This window comes from Myxine glutinosa, chromosome 1 (genome assembly GCF_964187855.1).
Source record: "Myxine glutinosa chromosome 1, kmMyxGlut1.1, whole genome shotgun sequence".
NCBI classification, from domain to species: Eukaryota; Metazoa; Chordata; class Myxini; order Myxiniformes; family Myxinidae; genus Myxine; species Myxine glutinosa.
In genome coordinates this window covers 112,715,008-112,740,461 of record NC_136261.1, presented here as the reverse complement: position 1 = coordinate 112,740,461, position 25,454 = coordinate 112,715,008, and the positions used below count along the sequence as shown (strand labels likewise).

The following is a 25,454-nucleotide window of genomic DNA, read 5'->3' as shown; positions in this document are numbered from 1 at the left end:
AAGATCCTCTCTAACTATGTTCTACTCATTTGCACCTGAGCTGGTGCACGTGATTCTAATTTTAGGTGTTTGAAGTAGTGATAAATGTCGGGGTGTACTTACTTTTTCCACATGCGAAATTTGCATTTATGTTTATTTAAATTATACAATGGACTACAAAATGTAAATGTTTCATGATATTTGTTATATTATATCACCTTTATCTATCAATATTGTTGAAATGAAGATCAAATAGCTGTATGTTGAAATATGTTGAAAAAGTCAAAACTTTACATGGGGTGTACTTACTTTTTCACGTGACTGTATATATATATATATATATATATATATATATATATATATATTTATATATATATATATATATATATATATATATATATATATATATATATATATATATATATATATATACATACATATATATATATATATATATATATATATATATATATATATATATATATATATATATATATATATATATATATATATATATATATATATATATATATATATATATATATATATATATATATATATACAGTGAAACCTTGACTTACGAGTGCACCAACTTACGAGTTTTCCGAGATACGAGCCGTCGCTCGGGCGGTTTTTTTGCTTTGTGATGCGAGCCGAGATCTGAGTTACGAGTTTACGCCACCTGCCACCAGCTGGGTTCCGGTCACGTGGTTATCTTGCCGTGCAAGCATCTCTGCCGTATATCGCTGCTGCTTTGTTTTGGCATTTTGTTTATTTTGGAAAATTTCTTAGTTTTAACCATGGGTCCTAAGAAATTGAGTGCCAAGGGCAGTGCTGAGAAGAAGAAGAGGATGATGTGCTTGGATATAAAACACGTAATCGTCGAAAAACATGAGCGAGGTGTGCGTGTTGTCGACTTGGCGAGGCAGTACGATCCGATCGTTGTACTTCTACGATATGCACGATTTTGAAGCAGAAGGAGTCGATAAAGGCTATAACGCCAGCCAAGGGCGTTACGATTATTTCAAAGCTCCGGACCTCTGTCCATGAAGAGATGGAGAAGTTGTTGTTTGTGTGGTTGACGGAGAAGCAGCTCGCAGGAGATACCGTGACCGAGAGCATCATGTGTGAGAAGGCACGAGACATTTACGGGGATTTGGTGCAGCAGACGGCGGGAACATCAACGGACGAGGCATCGGAAGTCATTCAAAGCCAGTCGGGGATGGTTTGATAATTTTAAGAAGAGGACCGGCATTCACTCCGTCGTCAGGCATGGTGAGGCAGCAAGCTCGGATGTGAAGGCAGCTGAAGATTTTATTATAACTTTTGCCGAACTGATAGAAGCCGAACGATACATCCCCCAGCAAATCTTGAACTGTGACGAGACAGGGCTCTTCTGGAAAAAGATGCCGAGGAGGACGTATATAACGGCAGAGGAGAAGAGCATGCCAGGCCACAACTTGTTCAGAGTGCCGGCGATAGCTCGCCTTCTCTTTGTGGAAGACACGGTGAGATCCTTCACATCCAACAACTAATGGGACGCAAACGGGGCGCCCAGTTTAGCGGTACACACATTGATGAATCACCCTGCTTGTGAAAACACCGACATGACAGGTTATAGCTGGTCAGGATTCAAACCCAGGCTGGACAGTTTAGAGTCAAGTGTGCGTACCTCCAGTTCAGGCCAATCCTGCCAACCTGTATGCTGCATACAGGTGAAATATAAAGCGCGAGATATTTTTATATATACTGTATATTTCAAAAAAAATTGGTGTGGTTTTTGGGGGGCTGGAACGGATTAATAGCATTTCAATTCATTTTAATGGGGAAATTTTATTTGAGAACGAGCAAATTGAGTTACGAGCTCGGTCACAGAACGAATTAAACTCGTAAGTCAAGGTTTCACTGTATATATATATATATATATATATATATATATATATATATATATATATATATATATATATATATATATATATATATATATGTATATAAATGTATATATATATATATATATATATATATATATATATATATATATATATATATATATATATATATTGTCGAGCAAATCCCTCGGTTAATACCGTAGGACCGCCGTGGATGACCGAACGGGCTTTAACTGAGGCGACGATCAATGACGGATTCGACTATAAAAGTGCAGGGGAAAGAAGCGCAGGGGAAGGAAGAAGCGCAGGGGAAGGAAGAGGAAGAAGCGGCAAGCGCTTACCTGTAGCGATCCGACGGCAGCTCCGATCCTGGAGGAAATGAACTCAAACGGGAATCTGGGGTAAAATGTACAAAAATAACAGCTTTATTCTGCGGAACCCGATACAAAGAAACGCGACGGAAGAACTAACTATGGTTCCTAAACAGGGATCCCGCACTCAGACTTCATATACAGGACAAGGTGAGAACGAATAAAATAAATGTCCCGTCGTGTACTTGTGAAATGTGGGTGCGAGCTTATCTGTCTGTGTGGTGTGTCCGTCGGCCAACGCGGCTCCGTCCGGCTCCGATGCTGGCGCGAAGGCCTCAGTCCGCCTCGTTCGCCCGCTCCGCTCGGCCCCGAGCGACCCGCTCAGTGGCCAAGTCTGCTCAGCGGCACGCCTCGCTCGCACACGAGGTTCCGTTCGCTCGCAGCACCAAAAGCACCACGAAGGACCAAAAGCACCAAAAGCACCACGAAGAACCAGGGACGACGCCAACGACCACCAGGGAGGAACGCATGGAAGAAGAACCAGCGAAGCCAATTACCAACGCGTGAAGCACAAGCACAGAATCCCAGAACGAAGAGCTTTGAACCAACGAAGAACGAAGAGCCTCCCACGAAGAACTCAGAACGAACGGACCAGCACGAACTGACTAGAGCGAAGACTGAATACGAAGAGACAAAATGACCGCGAGCGAGACGTTTTGTCATGCGTGGTGTGACGTCGGTTCCGGCGCGTTACCAATCCGTTCTGCCCTTCTTTGCGATCTTTTCGTGCCTTCCCACGTCACTCGCACTTGTCCTCTAATCAACAACCTGTTTCTCAATGGTCGTTTGGCGCCTTCCGCCCTGATTGGCCAAATGTTCGCGACTTCCTTTCACTAATCACCCGTTCCTGGGCGTGGCTCCAGCCTGCCACGATGTTCGTCGCCCATGGTGGCGTACTACGCAGCCGCTTCCTGCTTGGCTTTCTAAAGTCATTGTTGCAAGGGAGGGGAATTATTTAATGCATGCACTAAGGGACCTATCTAAGTGTCTATATCTGGTGCGTTGCCATAATGGACACTGGATTGGCGACAGAGAACGACAAACGAAGGAATTTTAGCCATAATCCCTATACTAATTCGCACGCCTCGGTCCCTCGCAGCGGGGACACAGATACGCACTTATACCAACATCCGGGCTGAATATAGAACTTATTACAGGTAGATTCCCTATCACGACAGTCGAGCACCTACCTATGCAGATCTACCTGGCTCTAGATATTCCATTACCCCCGCCCCCCCTGACATAACACAGCCCCCCCCCCCCCCCTGGAACCATAGCTCCTGCTAGGTTCACTGCAGGCTCTACCATTCCAGTCTTGACACTTACTGTCTCACACTTAATTGGCCTATGAGATAAAGCAGGAGGGCTGTGGGAAGTGAGCCAGAGCTACCTACCTGTTCTCCTTAACATGCTACTCCCCTTAACAATCATGCAAATATGTACAATGATTATAATTCATTGTTCCTGCGGAGGGAGGAAACAAACAACACGCAAAAATAACTTAACCACAAACCTTAACCAAAACTTCAAAAATTCAAAACTCTAATAAACATTTGTACAACCCCCTTCCTAAAGACCGCACCCACTGGTGGATGCCACAAGACGCAACCTTACCATTGTGGCCATCCCAATGCACCCCTAAATTTCCGCGGGCCCTGTCCTGGTGTTACAGGTGTGTGACATGGCTCGGTGGATTTCACCCTCATTCATACACACAAACCCTTACCACTCACACATTCCAAAAATCAATCGAGCACTTGTTTCACCCCCCTGCAGGACCATGGCATAGATGTCATATTCATGTGTGTGCATTTCTCAACTAGGCAGCGGGGAGGTACCGCACAAGTAAGATTGGTGGGGGTGCTTCAGGCTGTGGTGCCGCAGTCCCAAAAACAAGTCAACTGACTTACCAAGTTCATTGCCCTCCCCCCCCCCCCTTTACCTCTTGGCCGTGGCAGTCAAACAGCCCCTTTCCACCATTACCCACCGGTGGGGGTCTCCACACACCAGGCTCTGTTGCCTCCTGCCTCAGCGCAGCCACACGGGTCGCCGGGAGTCTCCCTTACCCCAAGGCGCCCAAACAGACCCTCCACCGACGAGCTCCAATTTCCAGATACCACCGGCTGCCAGGGTAATTGCCGCAGAGGGGGGCCGCAGGCATCGCTCCTCAGAGCTTGATCTGTACCTGCGGACACACACACACCTTCCTCGCCCACAAAATCCCAAAACACATTTCCTCCCCCGCTGCCATTAAATCCTCCAACACATATTGCCAAAGAAGGTACAAAAAGAGTGCCATGGCCTGCCTTGTGTGAAATCTCTGTTCACATTTAAATCATATATCTCAAAAGCACAATAATCACCACTCACTCTCAGTTTCCATTCTCCACGACCACATCAAAACACATATCACAACACAAAAACAAACGCCACCCACAAGACTCTGTGGCACACATTCCATCCCCCTCACCGGCCATGTCATCACTCTCACCCGCTCCCAACTCCAAATTACATGTCCCCAAATTTACATAAGCAAGTCCTGAAGCCTGAGACAGTAACCATCAAGGCCTTAACTAACCCTACCTTGATGTGCAGGTAATTCTGGTTGGTCCAGGTCAAAAGTGCCATCCACCCTCAAAATCCCCAAATTTATCATTGGACAATCAAATTTTCTCCAATTTCACTTTTGTCCCCACTATACTGGCAGGTATGTGATCCACCTCCAACGGCTATTATCACTACACAACTCCCTGTGGCTACGACAGCTCCGCACCTCTACCGTGCAGGCGTCATCGCGACAAGGTGAGCAGTCAAAACGCCAACATGGCCCATGAGTGTCCATAAGGGGTGCGACCCACCGTCCATCCTTCGGCCCCCCCTGCGAGGAACACAGCTGCACGAACCCAAGATGGCCAATGTGGTGAGCACCTGCTGCCAACAACACTCACTCACACAACCTCAGCCCTGGGGGAGACGGTCGCAGTGCGTGGCATTCACCTCACATCACTTACGCCGCCATCATCCCCCAGTCCACACAACTGCAGCCCCCAGTGCCCACCCACACTTGACCACGCCAAGGTCCAGTCGACAGCCATGCTCCACCAGGAGACTCACCAGAAGACATGGTCCACACACCTCGGACACCCATATAACCACGTTGACCCACAACTAAACAACTCCATCCCCATAACCCCGCGTCCCAAATATCGGCACAGACGCCCCCGCAACCAGTTGAAGGCTGTGGCTTGCTAATCTATCCAATTCTATCACAGCCTCAAACACTTTGGTCTAACACACCTCGATCAATAATGGTGACACTGATGTCAGTGTCACTGACTGAGACCACCACAGCATTGCAAAATCCACCCTTAAATTTGCATCTAACCACAGATTACCCATTGCCAAACATTTTTCACATTTCACTAATCTCACCAAAGAAAGATGCTTTGCCATACACATGCCAGCCGAGCATGGGCCATATGCTCGGCCTCGTTACACATTCCCGATAACATTAACCCCATGGCTCTCCTCCCAAACCGAGAGTCCACAAATCATAACGGAGCATCTGTGGAAGATCATTCTCACACCATCATGTTCCACAGATGCCCAAATGGTTGGCGTCCATAGACCAGCACAGCATGGCAGGTCACCACATGCTGGCTGTCCCAGAGTCTCAGGGAGAGGGTGCCAGGCCGCATCCCCGGGCGGTCACCACATCAGGCCCATGGTGGCCGCCTGTGGTGCCACCACCAAAGCGTGACCCACAACACCTCCCCCTAGTGTCCTCAATATACGCCATCGCAGGGCTTGAGAAACCACCTCGGACCCCCTGGAGGTCTTAACCCCCACCAGATTCCGGTGACCTTGCCGCTGTATCCCACCTGCTCGGGCGGCGCCCCGATTTACAAGGGACGCCACACTCCCCCAGACCCCCCGTGGGGCCCAGGTCATACCATGACACCCATGGCTGGACCCCACGTCCTAATCTCACCAGCACAGCTGGCTGGCATACCCAAATTGTGAAAGGGGCAACTTTTGCCCGAGGCCATCCCCAATGAACTCTCCTGATCCGAATTCCACAGCTCGGGGACCAATTCCAACCAAGGCTGCGCCAAATCAAATTCCCATTTAAGCATAAATTTATTTCACCTTTTAAATTTTTTTATTTCCACTGCCAAACTGCAGCCCGCAGGTAACAACCCTCTCAGGTTGTTATGCCCCTCCCTGCAGCTGTTCCACATTCCCTACGGAGACCAAATTGTCTGAGGCTCTATCTCCCGACTTTCCAGGGTCCAAATCCAGCTTGGAGCCAAACACACTCCCCCAACTGGTTCTGCAATTTCAGAGTCTCCTGTACCCAATTGATGTGCATAGTGAGGGTCCCCTCGGTCACCTCAAACCGCCTCCTCGGACCGACTCACCTCCTCCCCCAAGCTCCATTGGGCCTGGTCACACTCTACCTCTATGGGACTGTCCCAGGTCTCCAACCGCTGGATCAAATCATTTTCATCATCATCCCCATCAATAATTTGCGGCCCCCACAGGCCTTCCCCAATAAATACCCGTGTCGGCTCCATTACTCGGACCTCCCCAATTGTTACCCCCTCATTGTTCTGCACCACTGCCACATGTGCAGCAAGGATTCCAATCCATCCCCGGGTTGGGGTGTTGTGGCATCCACCCGGCCCCGATAGCCTTCCAGGTCACCATGTGGAGAAACATTCCCCAATTATATTTAATTCTCCCCGATTAACCTTTTTACACTCCAAATTTCCTTCCCAATTCAATTCAATTGCCATTCCCTGCTCCTGAGCCCCATGCACATCTGCATGGGCCGCACACTCTTCCATTGTCCCAGTTAACTCCCCCTGATTTGCTTCCGATTCTGCCACCCATAGGTTTCTCCTGTGCCCCATCGGCACCACTCTTTCGTTCCTCCCTCCAACTCACTCGTCCATTCATCAATTTTGTTTTCCATTCGCTCACCCTGAGCATCCATTTTGTTTTCCAGCCCCTTCATGTCTCCCTTCAATTCATTCATTTGGGAGTCCATTTTTTCATTCAACCCATCAATTTTATTTTCCAACCGCTCACTGCGCTCACTCTGAGCCTTCATGTCATTTCTCATTACCTTCATAAAACTGATCATCTCAAGCTGGAAAGCGTTCGGGACCGTCTTGATAGCGGGGGTAGCTCCACCACTATGCTCCATCCCAACTACCTCCGACCTCCACTTCCAAGGCTCCCCACATCTTCCACCCTTTCTTCCATATTGCGTACCCTCTACCATCCATGAAGAAGAGGTAGCTTCCCCGCGCGGATTTTACCTCAGATCGATTGAATTTTATGACGCCTGTTCGCATCCCGCAAGTCCAATCGACGATACAATTTATCGCCTCTGACTAAAAAAAATTGTCATCCGAATGTGTCGATCGCAGCCGCGGACAAAAAAAATTTGTCCATCGGGCCCGTATCCCTAACTCCTGACACCAATTGTCCACACACGAATCCCTCGGTTAATACCGTAGGACTGCGGATAACCAAACGGGCTTTAACTGAGGCGACGATCAATGACGGAAGAAGGAAGAAGGGGAAGAAGGAAGAGGAAGAAGCGGCAAGCGCTTACCTGCAGCGATCCGACGGCTGCTCCGATCCTGGAGGAAATGAACTCAAACGGGAATCCGGGGTAAAATGTACAAAAATAACAGGTTTATTCTGCGGAACCCGATACAAACGAATGCGACGGAAGAACTAACTATGGTGCCTAAACCGGGATCCCGCACTCAGATTTCATATACAGGACAAGGTGAGAATGAATAAAATAATGTCCCGTCGTGTACTTGTGAAATGTGGGTTGCGAGCTTATCTGTCTGTATGGTGTGTCCGTCATCCAACGCGGCTCCATCCGGCTCCGATGCTGGCGCGAAGGCTCAGTCCGCCTCGTTCGCGTGCTCCGCTAGGCCCCCGAGCGACCCGCTCAGCAGCCTCGTCTGCTCAGTGGCACGCCTCGCTTGCACACGAAGGTCCCGTTCGCTCAGCACCAAAAGCACCACGAAGGACCAAAAGCACAAAAAGCACCACGAAGAACCAGGGAAGATGCCAACGACACCAGGGATGGAACGAAGGGAAGAAGAACCAGCGAAGCGATCACCAACGCGTGAAGCACAAGCACAGAACCCCAGAACGAGAGCTTCGAACCAACGAAGAACGAAAAGCCTCCCACAAAGAACTCAGAACGAACGACCAGCACGAACTGACTAGAGCGAAGTATGAATACGAAGAGACAAAATGCCCATGACACGAGACATTTGTCACGCGTGGTGTGACGTCAGTTCCAGCGCGTTACCAATCCGTTCTGTCCTTCTTTGTGATCTTTTCGCGCTTTCCCACGTCACTCGTGCTTGTCCTCCAATCAACAACCTGTTTCTAAATGGTCGTTTGGCGCCTTCCGCACCTGATTGGCCAAATTATCGCGCCTTCCTTTCACCAATCACCCGTTCCCTGGGCGTGGCTCCAGCCTGCCACGATGTTCGTCGCCCATGGTGGCGTACTACGCAGCCGCTTCCTGATTGGCTTTCCAAAGTCATTGTTGTAAGGGAGGGGAATTATTTAATGCATGCACTAAGGGACCTGTCTAAGTGTTGATATATGGTGCGTTGCCATAATGGACACTGGATTGGCGACAGAGGGAACGACAAACGAAGGAATTTTTTCCATAATCCCTGTACTAATTAGCACGTCCCACCCCCTCCCAGCAGGGACACAGATACGCACTTATACCGACATCCAGGCTAAACATAGAAGTTATTACAGGTAGATTCCCTATCACGGCAGTCGAGCACCTACATATGCAGATCTACCTGGCTCTAGATATTCCTCTACCCCCCTCCCTCTCCGACATTATACAGTCACGTGAAAAAATAAGTACACCCCATGTAAAGTTTTGACTGTTTCAACATATTTCAACATACAGCTATTTGATCTTCATTTCAACAATATTGATAGATAAAGGTGATATAATATAACAAATATCATGAAACATTTACATTTTGTAGTCCATTGTGTAATTTAAATAAACATAAATGCAAATTTCGCATGTGGAAAAAGTAAGTACACCCCGACATTTATCACTACTTCAAATACCTAAAATTAGAATCAGGTGCACCAGCTCAGGTGCAAATGATTAGAACATCGTTAGAGAGGATCTTGGAGGAACCTGTCTTATTTAAACCTCAGACATTTAGTTTGGTTTGCTCTTTGTTGTTGAAGTGTGCGGCGTCACCATGCCTAGATCAAAAGAGCTCCCTGAGGCCTTCAGAAAAAAGTTTATAGATGCCTACAAGTCTGGGAAGTGATTTAAAAAGATCTCCAAACAATTTGAAATCATTCATTCGACTGTCCGGAAGATCATCTACAAGTGGAGAAGATTCCAAACAACTGCCAACTTGTTCAGGCCAGGTCGCCCCAGCAAGTTCAGCCCGAGAGCAGACCGCAAGATGCTGAAAGAAGTCTCTAAGAACCCCAGAATGTCATCACGGGACCTACATGTAGCTCTTGCCACTGTTGATGTCAAAGTGCACGAGTCTACCATTAGAAAGAGGCTGCACAAATTTGATCTGCATGGGAGGTGTGCCAGGAAAAAACCTTTGCTGTCCAGAAAGAACATCAGGGCAAGACTAAAGTTTGCCAATTAACACCGAGGCAAAGACCAGCACTTCTGGAACAATGTGCTCTGGACAGATGAGTCAAAGGTAAAGCTATTTGGCCACAGTACCAGAAGACGTTTGGCGAAAACCAAAGACAGCATTTGACCACAAGAACCTGATACCAACTGTAAAGCATGGTGGTGGAAATATTATGGTTTGGGGCAGCTTTGCTGCATCAGGGCCTGGGCAGCTCACCATCATATAATCCACTATGAATTCTTCATTGTACCAGAGGATGCTTGAGGATAATGTGAGGCCATCTGTCGGAAAGTTGAAGCTCAACCGAAGGTGGATCTTGCAACATGACAATGACCCTAAACATACCAGTAAATCCACCAAGGAATGGCTGAAAAGAAAGAAATGGAGGGTTCTGGAATGGCCAAGTAAAAGCCCGGATCTAAATCCCATCGAGATGTTGTGGGGGGATTTGAAACGAGCTGTGCATGCAAGAAACACCTCAAACATCGCACAGCTGAAAGAATTCTGCATAGAGGAGTGGGCAAAAATTTCTCCAGTCGGTGTCAGAGACTGGTGGACAGTTATAAGAAACGCCTACATGAGGTTGTTTCTGCCAAAGGGGCAATACCACCCATTAGAGCAAAGGTTGTACTTACTTTTTTCCACATGCGAAATTTTCATTTTTGTCGATTTAATTATACAATGGACTACAAAATGTAAATGTTTCATGATATTTGTTATATTATATCACCTTTATCTTTCAATATTGTTGAAATGAAGATCAAATAGCTGTATGTTGAAATATGTTGAAAAAGTCAAAACTTTACATGGGGTGTACTTACTTTTTCATGTGACTGTATATATGGATATATGTATATATATATATATATAATATATGTTATATGTATGTACATATATATGTACATGTATGTACATATATATGTATATATGTATATATATATTATATATATATATATATATATATATATATATATATATATATATATATATATGTATGTATATATATATATATATATATATATATATATATGTATATATATATATATATATATATATATATATTATATTATATTATATATATATATATATATATTATATTATATATTATATATATATATATATTAATATATATATATATATATATATATATATATATATATATATATATACTTATATAATATATACTATATATATATATGTATGTATATATGTATGTATGTATATATATATATATATATATATATATATATATATATATATATATATATATATGTTATATGTATGTACATATATATGTATATGTATGTACATATAAATGTATATGTACGTATATATATCCCTGGTGTTGGCTTCGCGGTTAGGGTGCCGGCTTGGGATCCTAGGATCCTGGGTTCGAATCTTGGTCGATCGCTGAATTAACGCCAGGGGGGTTGACTCAGCCTGTCATCCTTCCGAGGTCGGCAAATTGAGTACCAGCTTGCTGGGATGAATGATCACGGTGTGTACCCCGATTTAGAATAGGTACACCGTATCCCTGTGCATCAGCGTGACCAAGGGTAAGAGCGTGACCAAGGGTTGGCGTGAGGAAGGGCATCCGGCCATAAAAACATTGCCCCAAACAGGGAACCATGATTGTCATGGGGCCCGCAAGGCTAACCCCCGCTCTAGCGGGGAAAATGGCCTTAAAACGATCATTCATTCATTCATATATATATATTATATATTCTGTATATATATTGTTGCGAATATGGAATTTGGCCTCCATATCCGCTTGTAAATATTCCCCTATTTTTTCCAATACTCCCCAACTTTCCCCAGTCCCCCATTCCCTAGTCCCATTGCATGTAAATAACAATCAGTAGAGCCGACCTTCCCCTTATTCCCCCCATTAAATGTCGTGCCCAGGTCCCCCGCACCACACGTAGACAATTATAGGACATCTTGCTAGTTATTCTTAATCTATGTCAGTTAAGGACTTGTTTCCATTAATTATGACTCTTCGTTGCACCAGAATGTGATTATATGGCACCTGTTAGGAAGTTTAGGACCTCCCCATACCTCTCCGCATCTCTTCCCCATGAAGAAGCGCCAACTACAACAACAACAACAAAAGAGGGGGGCGGCGCGGTGACGGCATGGGGAGTGGGCGTCCTCCTTCCGGCTCGGTTAGCCGCCATTGACCACGCGCTCCACGGGGTTACCACGAAGGGGCTCCCTGTCGGCCCCTCGTCAAGGGCGGAGCCGGTAACCCCCGCACCCAATGAGAAGCCATGGGCCGATGCCATCTGGGGCGGCGCTAACGAGCCGAGGGCGTGTCACTCCCCGCCGGATATACGCGGCCCCGCGCCGGACGTGACGTCAGATGCGCCCCGAGCTTGGAAGGACAAGACGCCACCCTCCCGAGCGCTGAGCGACCTCCCCGGCATCTCCACCAAAGTCGCGACCCACGAGCGCTGAGCGACCTCCCCGCATCTGCTGGACACCACCGTACGTGATTCTGTCCCTGAGCCAGGTGCACCTGAGCCATCGACTGCCGCTTTCCTTGCCATCAAATCCCGTGTGAGTCAGCGTTGTCCCGTTTATCTGTGGTCTGTCTAGGGTTAATATAAGAGTGTGTCTAAGTGCCTGTCTTCCTATGCTGTCCCTCTTGTAGTTGTAATCTAACCTTTTTCCGTACGAATATACTTGAGAACTGAACCCCTGGTGTCGTATTGTGTCATTATAATCCAGCCGGGTGTCTTCTTTTTCTTATTGAGCCAGCATAGCGCGATTAGTCAACCCCGGGTGCAATCGGGGTAACTTGTACGGATACGGCGGCCATCCCGCTCGGCCCACCATACCATCAAAGTCGTATCTGTAACAATTGGTGTCGGGAGTGAGATTCGAGGCCCGACCAAATTTGGAAAAAAAAAAAAAAAAAAAAAAAAAAAAACGAATAGAGGAAAAAAAAAAATTTGGTCAAAATTTGGAGCGGCCGAAATTTGTATTTGTTTTACGAAACTCGAATTTTGCAAGTCGCGCTATGGCGGATCAAGACGGCTGGGGTCCGGTAGAGGAGTGGCCCGCACCACGTACCATCAAAGAGGTGCGGGGATTTTTGGGACTCTGCTCCTACTACCGGCGCTTTGTGGCGAAATTTGCGGAGTTGGCCCGTCCCCTCCACCGGCTTACGGAGAAGGGGACGCGATTTAATTGGACACGGGAGTGCCACGAGGCCTTCCAAAAATTGAAGGGGTGTCTAACATCCGCACCCCTTCTAGCTTACCCCACTAGTGACGGGACATTTACCCTGGACACGGATGCGAGCCAGGAAGGATTGGGCGCAGTTTTGTCTCAGACACAGGAGGGCGTGGAGAGAGTGATTGGTTATTATAGTCGGGCCTTAAGTAGGCCCGAGAGAAATTATTGCGTCACTCGCAAAGAGTTATTGGCTATGCTGGCTGCCATGAACCATTTCCACCCGTACTTGTACGGGCGGAAATTTTTGGTTAGAACTGACCATTCCTCCCTGCAATGGCTCCTTCGGTTCAAGGAACCGGAGGGCCAAATTGCAAGGTGGTTGGAAAAGTTGCAGCAGTACGATTTTGATGTGGCCCATAGGGCCGGGAAGGCCCATGGTAATGCGGACGCACTCTCTCGGCGTCCTTGTCTGGGGGAAAACTGTAAATTTTGTGCGAGACACGAGGAGAGGGAGCAATTGGGCGATTCCGCCCCGATTCTCGTCGTCCGGGCAACCCGGGTGAGAGGGCCAATTTTGCCACTAACCGCGGACGAGGAATTTGGAGAGTTGGCTTGGAGCACGGCCCAGCAGGAGGATCCTGTTCTGGGGCCGGTGTTCCAATGGGTCAAATTGGGGCAAAGACCAAAGGGGGAAGAGGTCACCCCCCTCGGGGCGCAGACAAAGGCATATTGGGCTCAGTGGCAGACCCTGGAATTGAAAGGCAACATCTTGTATCGCAAGTGGGTGGAGGTTCCCTCTGATCGAACTTCCTGGCTGGTGATAGTCCCTGACAAATTCAAGAACGTCATATTGCAACAGGTGCATGGTACCCGCTCCGGCGGCCATTTGGGCAGGACAAAGACAATATCTCGGGTCCGCCGGAGGTTCTATTGGGTGAATATGGGGCGCGACATACAGGACTGGTGTCGGAGATGCGACGCCTGTTCTGCCAAAAAGGGACCAGCACGGAGGATGAGGGCCCCCCTTCAATTACATCAGGTGGGGGCCCCCCTTGAGCGGGTGGCTATGGATATTCTAGGACCGCTGCCCCGCACCCGCCAAGGTAATAAGTATATCCTCGTTGTGATGGACTACTTCACCAAGTGGCCGGAGGCCTACGCCCTCCCCAACCAAGAAGCAGGGGTGGTAGCGCAGGCCTTCGTGGAAGGATTTGTGTGCCGGCATGGGATTCCACAGGAGTTGCACACCGACCAGGGACGAAATTTTGAGAGCAAATTACTAAAAGATGTGTGCAGTCTCCTGTCAATTCGAAAAACCAGGACAACGCCTTTAAGACCTCAATCTGACGGGATGGTGGAAAGATTCAACCGAACTTTAATCCAACAACTGGCACTGTTCACCACCACCCGTCAGGATGACTGGGACGAACATCTCCCTTACTTGCTCATGGCCTACCGAACCAGCCAGCACGGGGCCACCGCATGCAGTCCAGCGTTGCTTATGTATGGGCGGGAGTTACGGGCTCCCGCCGACTTGCTATGCGGTCCCGTGCCAGACACAGTGGTTAACCCGCCGAGGGAGGGGTACGCACGTCACCTAGAGGAAGGCATGGAGCTAGTCCATGCCTTCGCCCGCCGCCAACTCCATCTGGCGGGGGAAAAGATGAAGCGCAGGTACGACGACCGGAGCCAGGGGAGTCAATACGCTCCGGGGATGAAGATTTGGTTCTTTAATCCCCGGAGGCGGAAGGGAAGGTGCCCAAAACTCACCTCCCCCTGGCAAGGCCCAGGAGTCGTCCTGTCGCAAATCTGTGACGTGGTCTTTAAGATCAAAATGGGGCCACGAGCCCTCCCTCGGATCGTCCACGCCGACCGGATAAGACCTTACACCGGCGAGCAGGCGCCCCCGTGGATCGCCTCGGCTTTAGATGCCGAGGCGGGACCCAGTACCTCTGAATAAGGGGGGCTTATTAGTGCCAGAGGACTGGGGGATTGAGGAGCGATAGGCCCGGTGGGAGAGGGTGGCATCCCTGCCACCTTTCCCATGTGAGGGGGGCAAAGGAGCAATAGCTTATGGGGTGTATGGCAGTGAAAACTAGCCCGGGGGGGTTAGGATATTGTGTGTAGGGATTTAGAGAAGATGACATTAGGTGACGTCAAGGTTAGTTAGTGACTGATACCTGTAGTGGGGACGCAGGTAGATTAGTATGGATGATAATGACGAGGGAGCGCAATAGTTTAAAGGGACGACTGGGAAGCGCAAGTTTCAGAGGGGAGTAGTTAGATGAGATGATGCTGTGTGAGAATTGAACAGGTGTGATTGCACAGGTGTGCAACTGGACAGGTGTGTGGAGCAGTGTGTGAGTAATGAGTGTGTGGATCAGCGCGAATGCGCTTGGGGAGAGAAGGGTGCAGGTGGCACCAGGTGTGAGAGCACAGGTGTGCAGGTACGGGTGTGTGGAGAGAGTTGGAGTAAGTGGTACGGAGTGGTGTGCATGGTGCGAAGGTGTGGATGGGGGAAGAGTGGACCCCTTTCACGAGTACCCGGGGCGGGTAGTGTAAGTGTTAGGTAGAGGGTACAGGTAAATTGTGGTTGGATATTGGCATTTGTGGTGCGGTTGCAGAATGGTGTTGTGAATGGGTGCATTAGTGTTGTGGAAATGGCTGGGCGTGTAGCCTGTTAGTGTGTGTAGTTGGTTGGGCACTCCACCACTGTGAGGATGTCGGCCAGGTGAGGCCGCAGGTGGGCTCTGGGAGCCGGTAGTTGTGAGTGGGTGCCTGAGGATCCCGGGTGTGGATCGGGCAGCCCAGTGCCAGAGAGGGCACGGAGTGGGGAGAGAGCCAGAGGGCCTTCCCCAGGTAGTTAGGTTAGGGTAAGGAGCAGGTAAGCTCGGAGGCAACTGCAGTGGTGGAGGTGTGCAGGTGGGTAGACCCACTGGGAGAGGTACACGTCGCAGCCCAGAAATTGTACGAGGGCACCGGGAGATGAATCGGGGGAGTGAGACCCCAAATTGAAGAGCACCACAGTTTGGCCAATGGGAATTGGTTTTTAGAACCCATAGCGTAAGAGGGCCAATGGTTTGGCCGGAGAAAGACCCCGGGTAGTGTAAAGTTGTTAAAGTCATTTAGGAGATAGTTAGGATTGATGAACCTGTCGCACCATACGCAGCCACTTGCCTGTGGTGATGATGATGACTCCACACCTGTGTTTTCTTTGTTTGTTGCAGGAAATGAGATTGCTGTGAGGATTTGTGAGACGCATCACGACGTGGATGAGACATTGGGGTGATTCCATCTCTCCCTCCCTAGGAGGGACTGATGATGAATTGGTGATGGCAAATTTTGATGTTCAGTTGGAGATGGCAAATTTTGATGAGAGTTGAAAATGGCAAATTTGATTGGTTAGGAGGGAGAGAAGACGAATTTGGTATATGGGAGGAACGGGGAAGACAGTAGGGATGTTTGTTGATTTGTAAAGTAGATGTTTATGAGTAGTGTTGTGTTGTGTGGATGCAGTAAGGGGTAAGGGAGGGGCCATGTAGGTTACCTGGTGGGGGGGGGGCGTACGATAGGAACGTACCTGTCTCACCTGGTTCCCATGTGCCCCCAGTGTGCATTACCTTACATTGCGTGCACTTTTGCGCCCTTACCACCTTGCTCACTGTCTTGTTTTTGTCTCCCACCTCCGAGGATCTGGCTTTGGGGTAGAGAGAGAGGAGAGAGAGGTGCTGGCTGCGCAGTTGTGGGCCTGCACTTTCGCTGTTCGCTGCCTGGATCGGTACACCATATGGACCGCAATGTTTGTGGCCACCCACAATGGACCGCAGTTCGTTTGCGGCCAAGCACCACCCGGGGATGGACCTATGGATCAACGTGGCACCTATGCCATACAGGTGAACCACTTTTAGTTACCACCAAGTGCACCACAAGAAGAGCAAGAGACACCTGCAGGGTTAGGGGTTGTTGAAGTTATTTTTATTCCAATGAACAATGGTGACTGCACCGATTGGTGGTGGGGTGGTGCTTTTGATGCTGGGACAGGGTGCTCTGCACGTTATTAAAGGCCGTCGGCCACAGAGCACTCGTGGGTTGGTGTATCGATGTTGGCAAGCGCGCTCTCTCTATGCATAACATCTGCATGTGTTCCTCCAAAAACAGGTCCTGGATCGTAGTGTAAATAGCAGCGTAGTCTTGTAAATAATGCCCCCTACCGGCTGTATGTGTAGTTTGCGAATTCTTTCCGGATTCGGTTATCCTGTGGGTGTGTTTCTGTGAGGAGAAGGGTGCAACGTCGCAGGGGGACATATTTACTCATTTGTGAATATCAGTAAAACTGTCGCACTCAGGGTAGAGTTAATAGTAGAGGGAACTACATTGCGTGCCACACTAAAGTAGGTAAAAATTTATCGGGTCGGGACGCCCCGAGGGTAGAGAAGGGTGCAATGTTGCGAATATGGAATTTGGCCTCCATATCCGCTTGTAAATATTCCCCTATTTTTTCCAATACTCCCCAACTTTCCCCAGTCCCCCATTCCCTAGTCCCATTGCATGTAAATAACAATCAGTAGAGCCGACCTTCCCCTTATTCCCCCCATTAAATGTCGTGCCCAGGTCCCCCGCACCACACGTAGACAATTATAGGACATCTTGCTAGTTATTCTTAATCTATGTCAGTTAAGGACTTGTTTCCATTAATTATGACTCTTCGTTGCACCAGAATGTGATTATATGGCACCTGTTAGGAAGTTTAGGACCTCCCCATACCTCTCCGCATCTCTTCCCCATGAAGAAGCGCCAACTACAACAACAACAACAAAAGAGGGGGGCGGCGCGGTGACGGCATGGGGAGTGGGCGTCCTCCTTCCGGCTCGGTTAGCCGCCATTGACCACGCGCTCCACGGGGTTACCACGAAGGGGCTCCCTGTCGGCCCCTCGTCAAGGGCGGAGCCGGTAACCCCCGCACCCAATGAGAAGCCATGGGCCGATGCCATCTGGGGCGGCGCTAACGAGCCGAGGGCGTGTCACTCCCCGCCGGATATACGCGGCCCCGCGCCGGACGTGACGTCAGATGCGCCCCGAGCTTGGAAGGACAAGACGCCACCCTCCCGAGCGCTGAGCGACCTCCCCGGCATCTCCACCAAAGTCGCGACCCACGAGCGCTGAGCGACCTCCCCGCATCTGCTGGACACCACCGTACGTGATTCTGTCCCTGAGCCAGGTGCACCTGAGCCATCGACTGCCGCTTTCCTTGCCATCAAATCCCGTGTGAGTCAGCGTTGTCCCGTTTATCTGTGGTCTGTCTAGGGTTAATATAAGAGTGTGTCTAAGTGCCTGTCTTCCTATGCTGTCCCTCTTGTAGTTGTAATCTAACCTTTTTCCGTACGAATATACTTGAGAACTGAACCCCTGGTGTCGTATTGTGTCATTATAATCCAGCCGGGTGTCTTCTTTTTCTTATTGAGCCAGCATAGCGCGATTAGTCAACCCCGGGTGCAATCGGGGTAACTTGTACGGATACGGCGGCCATCCCGCTCGGCCCACCATACCATCAAAGTCGTATCTGTAACAATATATATATATATATATATATATATATATATATATATATATATATATATATATATATATATATATATAAATATATGTGTATATATATATATATATATGTATATATATGTATGTGTATATATATATATATATATATATATATATATATATATATATATATATATATATATATATATATATATATATATATATATATATATATATATGTGTATGTATATATATATATGTGTATGTATATATATATATATATGTGTATGTATATATATATATATATATATATATATATATATATATATATATATATATATATATATATATATATATATATATATACATACATATATATATATATATATGTATGTATATATACATATGTATGTACGTGCCTGTCCAAAGGTCATTGTGTGATGTGGCCTTCGCCATGACCGCTTGGTGTGTCCGTTTTTCTTTGTGGAGGATACAGTGACCTAAACAATTTACAACATGTTGGAAGGATTCGCCTATCCACAGATTGAAGACCTGCAACCCAATATCAGTTTTCAACAGGGCGGCACGCTCCCTCGTTGGGCTTTAGTCGTTCGAGGCATCCTGAAGGAAAATTTTTCCGGTTGCTGGATTGGCCAAGACGGACCAAACTGCCTAGCCCCCACGATCACCAGACATAACCCCCTTGATTTATGTTCTGTGGGTGTTTGTCAAAGATGTTGTCTAGAGCACCAGGGTGGCAAACATGCAGGATCTTTGTTCTTGGATCACAGCTGCATGCGCACTGGTGGATGCAAACATGCTGAGCCGAACATGACAAGAGCTCGTGTACCGCTTTGATGTCCTGTGCACGACAAACGGAGCTCACATTGAAGTGTATTGATGGTGTCCACAAAACTTTGAGTTTCTGTATCATATAAACCAAAGCGTTTCGTTTTTTAATTTGTGGTTCTAAATATATTGTTATGTCGGTGGGGTAGTGACATATATACATTCAGGTAGATCTGCGTAGGTATTATGCTCTGGTTGTTGTGATCGGGAATCCCACATGTAATAAGTTCTGTTTATGCGGTTTTTTCGAATTAAGTGTTTATTCGTCCCCGTCACAAGGGGGCGTGGCTTGTTAACTAGATTGGGGCATAAGGGTAAAATTCCCTTGTATGTCGTTCCCTCTGTGATCATTCCATTGTCCCGTATGGCAACGCACATAGACACGTAGATTAGGAATTCATCTCCATTAGCGCACACACTAATAAAATTCCCCTGTCACAATACAACTCACCGGAAGAGCAGGCAGGAAGCACCCGCGCATTGCGCCGGCATGGTGATGACACATAGCACAGGCAGGACGAAGGCCACCGATTGGCAGAGTAAGGAGGGACTGGTGATTGGCCAAGGGAGGGGCAAGAAGCTTCCCTCAGATTGGTGGAAGGAAGGAAGCAAGAAGCGAGATACTGATTGGCCACCAACCGAAGGCATGAGGAAGAGAGCGCTTCGAGCTTGGCCAATGGTGAGGGACTGACGCCAGAAGAACATTCTAGAGGTCGAAAGGTGGCGGACTGATTGGTACGGAGGATCGATGACGTCGGACAACGAGCGACAAAATGACTCGCGAGCCAGCATTTTCTCTCTCGTGTTGGATGCCATCGCAGATGGTCATGGACCGACATTTTCGCTCTCCCTTTATGCTCTAGGTTTGGACTGCTCGCTTGCATTTGGACCTTCTACCTGCACTGGACTTCCCTTACATTCCGCTGGATTGTCTTGCCTTCAGACTTTGGTGGAGAGACAGTTGAGCGTGCATGAAAAGTTGGGTTCTCAGTGCGAGCGACGGGCGTACCAGCGCGGCTTGCCACTGCAGCGTGGAGAAGCAGGGGCGAGGCTTGCCGCTCTGCAGGTACACGGGCCTAGCAGCACGCGAACAAGGGCGCGTCGAGGCCTTCTTTCCGCCAACCGGAGCCGTGTTCGGATGACGTGCTCGAGCCTGACGATCCCTGACCCTGAAAACAGAGATAAGCTGCACCACACAAACACAACGGATCCTTTCATTAATTCTTCCCTTGTCTGTTGTTGAAGTGAGGTGTGTGGGATCCCAACTAAGGACATTTATTTACCGGTGCATTCATTGTTCTCGGGGTCCGGCAATAAAGCCGTGTTTATTTTTGTACCTAAAATCCGCCTCGGTTTGAGTTACTTTTCGAAGGGTGAAGACATCATCAAGGCCGTCCAGGTAAGTCGATATTCTTCTTCCTCATCGCGTATCATCCACCGTCAATTGAATATCGCCTTCATTAACGCTCGTTTCCATCCGTGGCTTACTCTCGGTCTTAACTGAGAGCAGTCACAGGACAATATTAACAGCCAAATTTGGCCGGGTCTTTTTGGAACACCCTGTACATTGAAGCGTGTTTATTGTCTTCTGTGGAATAATCTGAACCCTCTGTTATCCAGCTCATGGATGCCAATCTCTGTAAATAAATTAATAAGTAAAATAAATTCCTCATATCACTTCAAAATAAATTGGCATGAATATTTTGTCGATTCAAATGACAGCTGTACTTATTTATCGAATTTTTTCAAATATCTGCAACAAGTGTTATGAAAATGTAATAATGACTGTAGAGTTGTGAGAAATGACTTTTTCAGCCCTCATTATTATGTAAAATAATCAAGTTATATTCAGGATATGAGGTTTAAGATAAATGTCTTATCTCAGCACAACTTGCCTGAGAAAATGCAAAATAATATAGTTAATTCTTATTACCATTTGCAGATATCAATGAAACCCTGTCATTGCTGAAAAATCCAGAAAACAAAGTGCTGTTTGATGTATGGCATGGAAAGGAGTGGAGCTCGGAAGGCTCGTCGAGAGGTGCACCCCCTAGCACCGCATGTGTGCGCTGTGCCGTGGTGGGAAATGGGGGAATTCTGCGTGGAGCTGACCAGGGTCACAACATCGATGCTCATGACTATGTGTTCAGGTAGAACATGGCATCGCATGTGGGTGGCATTCATCTAGTTCTAGTTATTGGAGATTTGTGCTTAGCGATTGGGTTTCATGTGGGAGAGCAAACCGCTTGCCTTAGTGTTCTACTGTGTCTAAGGCTCCTTGATAAGCTTGCACATACAGTCGTGGCCAAAATTGTTGGCACCCTTGCACTTTTTTCAAATAACTCCCAAATTTCTCCAAAAAAAGTTGAAATTGACGAAAGTATTTGGTCTCCACAATTCTATATTTCACTGTTAATATTACAGAACCTTTGTTTTTGATTCAGAACTTAATATATCCTTCTAAATCAGAAAATAAAAAGAAATGGCATTGACAAAATTATTGACCCCCGAGACTAAATATTTGGTAGCACGACCTTTGGACAAAATAACTGCAGTCAAGCTCTTCCTATAGCCATGATTGAGCTCCCTACACCTCTCTACTGGTAGTTTGGGCCACTCTTCTTGTGCAAACTGCTCCAGTTCTCCCAGATTTGAAGGGTACCTTCTCCCAACTGCTGTTTTCAGATCTCCCCGTAAGTGTTCAATGGGATATAGATCTGGACTCATTGCTGGCCACTTCAGAACAGTCCAGCATTTTGTCTTGAACCATTCCTGGGTGCTTTTAAAAGTGCATTTGGGGTCATTTTCCTGCTGCAAGCCCCATGACCTTTGACAGAGACCCAGCTTTCTGACACTGGGTTCAGCATTGTGCTCCAAAATACCTTGGTAATCTCCTGATTTCATGATGCCGTGCACACATTCAACGCACCCAGTGCCAGTGGCAGCACAGCAACCACAAAACATCACTGAACCTTCTCCATCTTTGACTGGAGGGAAGGTGTTCTTTTCTTTGAAGGCTTCATTTTGTTTTCTGTAAACATAGAGATGATGTGCTTTACCATCAAGCTCTAATTTGGTCACATACAGTCACGTGAAAAAGTAATACACCCCAAAACATTTACATTTTGTAGTCCATTGTATTTTTTTTTTTTTTTTTTTTGTATACAAGATCGAGGCTCGTGAAAGAGCGAACATTAATCACACAGAAAGACAAACCGACATAAAACATATAACATCGGGAGCGGTAGACAAGATTGGGAGAGAGGGGGAAGGACACAAACACAACATTTGAGAGCAGGGACCGAGAGACATGGAGACATCGAGAGATCTGAGAGAGGGCGAGGGCTTTGGGGGGGGGGGGGCATGGGAAGGGGGCGGTGGGAGAGGTATAAAACATATGGACACTGCCAGGACTTCCAGGAAAGAAGTTGGAATTTCAAACAAGGTGGATCTGGGGTGAATTAGCGGGGGTAGAAAAGATCAAGGTTTTGGATGGGGGAAGATAAGAGATGGTGGTGAACAGCTGTTTTAAAGACCTGGAGGGAGGAGTGGGATTGAAGGGAGTGAGGGAGTTTGTTCCAGAGGCGGGAGAAAAGAGGAATGAAAGAGTGAAGGTGAGCAGAGAGCCGAGATTTCGGCAGTTTAACCATCAGAGGGTTGCTGGCAGATCTTGTGCGACCTGTAGGAATATTTGGGGGACAGAGCACAGAGAGAGCTGGGGGTGCAAGGCCGGAGAGGAGTCGGTAGAAGACAGAAAGACCACCTACCTGCCTGCGGTGAGTGAGTGAAAGGCCCTCAGAGATAGCTTCATCGCGGGAGATTCCAATAATTCTGAAAGCTTTGGTTTCAACAGCGTGAAGCCGAGCTCGGTGTGAGGCAGGAGCACCGGCCCAGAGGGGAGAACAGTATAAATTAAATAAACATAAATGCAAGTTTCGCATGTAGAAAAAGTAAATACACCCCGACATTTATCACTACTTCACATACCTAAAATTAGAATCAGGTGCACCAGCTCAGGTGCAAATGATTAGAACATCATGAGAGAGGATCTTGGAGGAACCTGTCTTATTTAAACCTCAGACATTTCGTTTGGTTTGCTCTTTGTTGTTGAAGTGTGCGGCGTCACCATGCCTAGATCAAAAGAGCTCTCTGAGGCCTTCAGAAAGAAGGTTATAGATGCCTACGAGTCTGCGAAGGGATTTAAAAAGACCTCCAAACAATTTGAAATCAATCATTCGACTGTCCGAAAGATCATCTACAAGTGGAGAAGATTCCAAACAACTGCCAACTTGTTCAGGCCAGGCCGCCCCAGCAAGTTCAGGCCGAGAGCAGACCGCAAGATGCTGAAAGTCTCTAAGAACCTCAGAATGTCATCACGGGACCTACAGGTAGCTCATGCCACTGTTGATGTCAAATTGCACGAGTCTACCATTAGAAAGAGGCTGCAAAATTTGATCTACATGGGGGGTGTGCCAGGAGGAAACCTTTGCTGTCCAGAAAGAACATCAGGGCAAGACTAAAGCTTGCCAATGAACACCTAGGCAAAGACCAGCACTTCTGGAACAATGTGCTCTGGACAGATGAGTCGAAGGTAGAGCTATTTCACCACAGTACCAGAAGACATGTTGGGCAAAAACCAAAGACAGCATTTGACCACAATAATCTGATACCAACTGTAAAGCATGGTGGTGGAAATATTATGGTTTGGGGCAGCTTTGCTGCATCAGGGCCTGGGCAGCTCACCATCATATAATCCACTATGAATTCTTCATTGTACCAGAGGGTGCTTGAGGATAATGTGAGGCCATCTGTCAGAAAGTTGAAGCTCAACCGCAGATGGACCTTGCAACATGACAAGACCCGAAAGATACCAGTAAATCCACCAAGGAATGGCTGAAAAGAAAGAAATGGAGGGTTCTGGAATGGCCAAGTCTAAGCCCGGATCTAAATCCCATCGAGATGTTGTGGGGGGATTTGAAACGAGCTGTACATGCAATTGTGCATGCTGTGCAACAATTTTTTGTTGAATAAATTATTGCAAAGTCAATTTTCCATTGTTTTTTGTTCAATTAGATCACCTTTATCTATAGATACTGTCTAAATGAAGATCAAATATTGACATGTCCAGAGATCATTGATGAAGACCAGAAAAAGCACAGGGCCTAGAATACTGGCTTGGGGAGCTCCAGCCTGAACAGGAAGAGGAGATGAGAGAAACCCATTCAGCTCCACATGTTGACTACGACGAGAGAGGAAGTCCGCCAGCCATGCGTGGAGTTTTCCATGGATACGAAAGGAGGAGAGTTTGGTGAGCAGAGCGTGGTGCCAGACCGTATCGAAGGCATGTGATATGTCGAGGGAGACAGCTCTAATTTCCTGTTTGGCATTGAGGACCTCCATCCATTTTGAGACAGCAGAAGTAGCATGTCCAGAGTAGAGTGACCTGGTCTGAAATCAAATTGATGATCAGAGATCAAGCCATTGGAAAAGAGGAAAGATTTCATATCCAAAGCAATGATGGATTCCTTGACTTTGCTGATAATTGGGAGTAGGCTGATTGGTCTGTAGTTGCTGGGATCTGTTTTTGCACCTTTTTGTGTAAAGCGGTGATGTTGGCTGATTTCCAAGCAGACGGCAGATGACCTTGAGCAAAATAGAGGGTGAAGAGAACAGAGAGAGGGAATGAAAGAGTGGAAGAACAGGATTTTAGGACCCGTGGGCTGATGCCGTCAGGTCCAGTTGCAGAATCAGAGTCGAGGGTTGACAGAAACTTTTCCACCTTGTCAGGAGGAAAGGACACAGATTCCAGGAGCAGCTGGGTACGACTGGGTACGGTGGGTACAGAGAGGGATGGGTTTGGGACACAATATTTAGAGGCAAACACAGAGTTGAGGCATTCAGCTTTTTCACGTGCGGAGTCAGCTGTGTAGCCGTTTGAGGTAAGGGAGGGCATGGAGGGGGAACAA

At 47.4% G+C, this 25,454-nt stretch overlaps 1 protein-coding gene across 1 annotated transcript in view; it reads left to right on the top strand.

Annotated features, from left to right (window-relative positions):
• LOC137427534 (alpha-N-acetylgalactosaminide alpha-2,6-sialyltransferase 2-like) overlaps positions 1 to 25,454 on the top strand; it is a 139,193-nt gene that overhangs the window by 51,440 nt on the left and 62,299 nt on the right. Inside the window, exon 4 of the mRNA XM_068117107.2 lies at positions 21,431 to 21,638. Coding sequence (XP_067973208.2) covers positions 21,431 to 21,638 — 208 coding nt within the window. The remainder of the gene's footprint in view (positions 1 to 21,430; positions 21,639 to 25,454) is intronic.